The sequence below is a fragment of the Limulus polyphemus genome, unplaced genomic scaffold (genome assembly GCF_000517525.1).
Source record: "Limulus polyphemus unplaced genomic scaffold, Limulus_polyphemus-2.1.2 Scaffold3154, whole genome shotgun sequence".
NCBI classification, from domain to species: Eukaryota; Metazoa; Arthropoda; class Merostomata; order Xiphosura; family Limulidae; genus Limulus; species Limulus polyphemus.
Genome location: NW_013668764.1, coordinates 33,853 through 39,292, shown reverse-complemented (window position 1 = coordinate 39,292; position 5,440 = coordinate 33,853). Strand labels below are relative to the sequence as shown.

The following is a 5,440-nucleotide window of genomic DNA, read 5'->3' as shown; positions in this document are numbered from 1 at the left end:
TCAGATAAATTACTGAGTGAATTAAAAGTAAGTTAAAACTGCATCAAAAACCAGTCGTCTACAATACCTGATGGTTTAGATATGATAACTATTTGTGTATAAACACAGTCCATGTGTTGTGTAATAGATCTCTATCATTCCACTCCTACTTTTAATTGTTCTAAACATTTTCATGATAAGAGACGTGATTATTAATTGGTTATATTAGTAAACGTTTTTCTTGTTCGCACGACAATGTGTTGTTTTAGTTGTTGAAACGCTTCTTTCTTTCATTACGCAAATGCAGATGCAAATACGTTGTGTTTTATTTATATCTAAAAAAAAACATATGCAGTTTAAATGCCTACACTGAAATATGATTAACATACAATGTTGTGTAAGCCCAAACTTGCATATAGACTATCTGTGCTGTGACCACCATGGTTATCAACTTCTGACATTTATTGTTATAAGCTGTGAAACCTGACACCAACGTACATTAACATATAGCTAATGTGAATTATTGTCCTATATATGATAGAAAAGTAATTTCGTATTTGTTAAACACAACAGAGAAGTGTAAAAACGTAGCCGTCAATTACACACCTGTTTCTATATACAATAGTACGTAACTCTAGGTTAGATTCAAAAACAAACAAACAAACAATACAGTTATAAAAGTCCCGCTACATATTAGGACCCAAACAAAACTGAGTGACGTAACCATTTTTCGAGACAACAGTGATTTGAAAAAAATATTAAACAATAAACCAAAGGGACGGTGATGGTAAGGTAAAAACATGATTATAAATGTACATCTCTGTTACATCAAACATAGAAGATGGCGTAACGTTATATTTATTAACTATTGGTGATGTGTAACTAAATTAGGGATAGAAAAGTTCGATATGAAGTACAGCCCTCTAGTCTTACACTGCTAAATTAGGGACGGCTAGCGCAGATAGTCCTCGTGTAGCTTTGCGCGAAAAAGGCAGCTACTCATCACCATCCACGGCTAAATCTTGGGCTACTCTTTTACCAACGAACAGTGGGATTGAACGTTACATTATAATGCCCCCACGGCTGAAAGGGCGACCATGTTTGATAAGACCGGGATTCGAAACCCCGTGTCTCAGGTTGCGAATTGAGCGCCCTAACTTGGAAGGAAGATCTTTTTATGGTACTTGTTTTTGCTGTATTTAATCTAATGTACACGGAGTCGGTCCATGACATAGTATTGATAAAGGAATGTAGATTATATTTCCGTGTATCTATACGAAATGTGGTAAGTTTTTAGTCAAATGTACGTCTGTTGTACACAAAAAAATCAGATGTGATCAAGATGTCTGTGAATTGACAACGTCACTCTGACTCAGACTCTGACAAGTCGGAGTTCAAGGTGATGTTCTTGTGATGAATAAAAACACTTTTGTATATTGCATTTGCATAATCTCTAGAACCTCTAAAATGCATGTTTACCGGTTTTTTGTTTTGTTTTCATCATCCCTGTATATGTATATAGTATTTACTCTCCATGGACCAACGGATTCCTAGTTAAGCACACTAACCAATAGATCATTGTGTTTGTTTTTTGTAAAGATTTCCTTGTTCTATAGTGTGTAGAAACACTGTTCTTATTTTTATATTCTTACATGTGTTTAGACGTGATATTTTAATTTTACTGCGTTTTAATAGGCTTATTAGAAGTGTTTGTTTGTTTGTTTGTTTTTAATTAAGCACAAAGCTACACAATGGGCTATCTGTGCTCTGCCTACCACGGGTATCGAAACCCGGATTCTTGCGTTTTAAGTCCGCAGACATACCAGTGTGCCACTGGGGGCTACTAAAAGTGTGTAATATATTGTTCTATTATTTTATACAAGTTTCCATAAGTTTACTCTTATAATAACCAAAGTATAGAACTACAGCCGCCTCATTAGGCTTAACTAAGTTAGTTAGGTTCTATACATACGTTGTGTTTTTATTTATGTATACATTTTATTATTAGTACACTTCTTTGAGCTAGTTTAAATGTATAACATTTTCCCATTGGTTTCAGGGTAATTATTGTAGAAAAATACACTATACATGCATAGGGCATCTTTTCTTTTCAATCTCTTTACAACAGTTAAAACTTGTTCAGAATCGTTTTGAATTTCTTTTAAGACATGAATTTATCTGCCTACCCAACATGATTTATTAGACTTTAATTCACTCATGTTTACAATATAACACTCTTACCGTTGTAGTAAATACTGGAATTTATGAAACCAATGTTTGTTTGCCAAGTATACTGATTATTTGCAGACTCAAAGCCCTCACTGCCACAAAAGGTTTTGTCACAATCCGATACATAAAATAATCCGGATTGCCAAACCTCTTGAAAAAATTAACAAACTGTGTAATTCGTTCGTTTTTCTCGTCAAAATAAGTTTTCTGGGTGGGAGTGGGGGACTGGTGAGCAAACGACTTGGGATATCAAAAAAACTCAGTACAGACTGAAGATTTCGAGAGGGAGAGGGGGGGGGGCTAATTATCAATTTGATCTTTAAGACAGTAAGAGAAAATCCTTTAACTACAAGTACCACTTCCAAAGATTTGAACTGTAGTTGTTCAACGCTAAATATTTTAGCTTTAGTACCAGAAAATGTTTATGTTTTATATGTTATTAGAGTGAAATAATATTCACTACTTAAACAACAAAACGGTTTTAACAATTCTCTTTTATACTTTTATACCGTTAATGTCTCCTTACACAAAGAATACAAAGGAAGAACCTTACCTCAAGTACTACAACACGAAGAGTCTTATTAGTTAATTCATACACCGCGCCGCCAGGAGGTGACTTAATCCCTCCTGGAAATAATGGTGCTGATGTGAACTTCAGCTCCTCTAGACCGTTTGACATGGTCCAGTTTCCAAACTAAAACAATATATATATATATATATATATATATAAATACAACAACATAAACATCGTTTTGGACACAATAACTCGAACTTATAATATTGGATATTCTATGACTCTAACAATTTTATCATTGGGTAAAATATTCACTTCAAAGTATAGATTTAAAAACTCTGGATACATATTCACATAGGATGATTCAAAGGCATTTTAATTTCCGCTAGGTGAAAGAACACAGAAGTGAAAAAGGAAAAACATAGCTTGTATAATAAGCATTAATAATTACGTCACTGAAAAGTTTTTAATTGCGTTCAGAAAAACACGTAGGTTCAAGAAGTCTTCGAAAGCGCTTAGGTTGTAGGGTCTTTATCATTTTATATTAAGTCTTTAATGCATTCACCTCAGTAAATCCGGTCGGTTGAAGGTTAACTAGACTGTAGGCGATGTTTGAATAAAAACCAAAGTCGTTGAATTCCAGGTTTCCTTGAAGACCTCTCACATTTTTTATTTCAAGAATGGATCGAAAGAGTTCTTTGCCATCATCCCAATAGTTCACTGTAGCATTGGAGCACGTGCCACGTGAAAAAGAAGGGATATTAAAATTTTGACGGGAAATCAGAGAGTGAAGGCCATAGGCAACTGCGAGAACAGCATCGTATATACGGGCTGCGGCAGGCTAGAAAAAAAAACAGTTCAAGAAATTACTGAATATTTACCTATATGTATATATACAAGAGATTTATGACTTTTCTCTGTCTTCGTTCAAGTCTAACTGAACCGAGTTAAGTAACACAAAAAAAAGAAGAAACGTAAGCCATCGAACTTGTATTGTGTTAATTTGTTTAGCCTCTAGATGGCTCAGCGGTGAGAGCACGGGCTTATAATGCTAAAAATCGGGATTCGATACCCACAGCAGGCACAGTGCAGATAGCCATTGTGTAGGTCTACGAACTATTTGTTTAGGGGAATATTTCTCGCATGAGTTAGGTAGAAGTCGTAACATTTCAGCGGAAGGGGGGGGGGTCGTTTTTGAATTGTAGCCCTAAGTAAACCGTGAGCCAGTAACAGTGAAATATGTGGTTCAGAGCAAGTTTCATGTCAAATTGAAGAAAGTCATCAACAAACGAAAGTGGTCATCATTTGTTTGTTTGTTTATTTCGCGCGAACCTACTCGAGGGCTACCCGTGCTAGCCGTCCCTAATTTAGAAGTAATAAGCTAGAGGGAAGGCAACTAGTCAACACCACCAACCTCCAGCTCTTAAGTTACTCTAATCGAATATTGGAATTGGCCGTAACGTTATAACGCCTCCATGGCTGAAAAAAAGCGAGCATGTCGGGCCAAGAGGTTATGATTATGACATTATAACGCCACGTTCAACAGTCTTTACGGCACTAGATTTAATATTCCTTGACCATCAAAATGCAGTTGAGGTTCAATTGCACCCCACCCTTCCCCAGGCGACAACTTGCATTTATTTATAGAGTCCGAAAAAACAACAATTAAAGCTGTAATTAAGAGAAGGATCAGCAAAGAAAATTGATAACTGAAAATGCGATAACCTCCCGCAACTACCAATAATATTAGTATGAACATGTAAGGAGTAGAGACACGTTTAAAACCAATTACATAGTAATATGATAAAATTACTCTTAAAAATGGACAATGGACTAAGCCTACTTCGTGCCTATCACAGGTATCAAATCACTAATTTTAGAGTTTGGGTAGGGGCTACAAGATGTTGAAAAGTATTTCCTCAGATATTTAATTATTACATTTTAAAATAGGAAAGATAATTTTGGTCTACTCTGTATAATGCTTTTCCAACAAACCAGCACATGTAACGATACACACTATTGACATTTTACTGCTCACAAGCCATTTTATCACAGCTATGTCGCTGTACAAGAGTGATGTTTTAATACAAATGGAATAACTTATCACAACCCCTTCACTTACTAGCTCCGAGATATCAACAGTTCGGCGAACTTTAACCTCTAAATCTTGCTTCATTTTCTTCAAGAGAAGGTTTTCTTGAAGTGGTGGTTGGGTGCCTATAATTCCTGTCATATAATCCGGGACCTTTCCATTTGGCTCAAACAGTGCCTTACCACCCTAATCATGAAGATTTCAAGAGTGGTATTATTCACGTTCTAAATTGTTCATGCTAAAGTTTACAAATGGGATTATAGGTTTGTATATATAATCAACATTTTAGTTGTGAAAGTAATTGAAATCCACTTAAAAATCGACAATCACATCCATGGACCTTTTTATATCGAGTCACCACTGATTGAGTACACAGGCCTGCAAATGTAAACTTCATAAAAGTTGTTTTGGTTTTAATAACGAATTTTCCATAATTCAGCTACGCAGATTTCGTAAATAATATTCATTTTTTTCTATCACGTAAGGATTTTTTACAAATCTGGAAGAATAAAAACTATTAATTAGATCAAATTATTATTTCGTTTAGCATAATGAACATTCTTTATTATCATCTTTCTTACGTTTGGGTTCTAGAACGATCGATAAGACTCTCACGTCGCGATTGG

The 5,440-nt window shown here is 35.2% G+C and overlaps 1 protein-coding gene across 1 annotated transcript in view; it reads right to left on the bottom strand.

Annotated features, from left to right (window-relative positions):
- The window catches only part of LOC106468764 (glutamate receptor ionotropic, NMDA 1-like), a gene marked incomplete at its 5' end in the record, with an annotated part of 32,964 nt that overhangs the window by 23,120 nt on the left and 4,404 nt on the right, over positions 1-5,440 (bottom strand). The window contains 3 exons of the mRNA XM_022397127.1: positions 2,762-2,902; positions 3,288-3,563; positions 4,845-5,000. Of these exons, the coding sequence (XP_022252835.1) occupies positions 2,762-2,902; positions 3,288-3,563; positions 4,845-5,000 (573 nt within the window). The remainder of the gene's footprint in view (positions 1-2,761; positions 2,903-3,287; positions 3,564-4,844; positions 5,001-5,440) is intronic.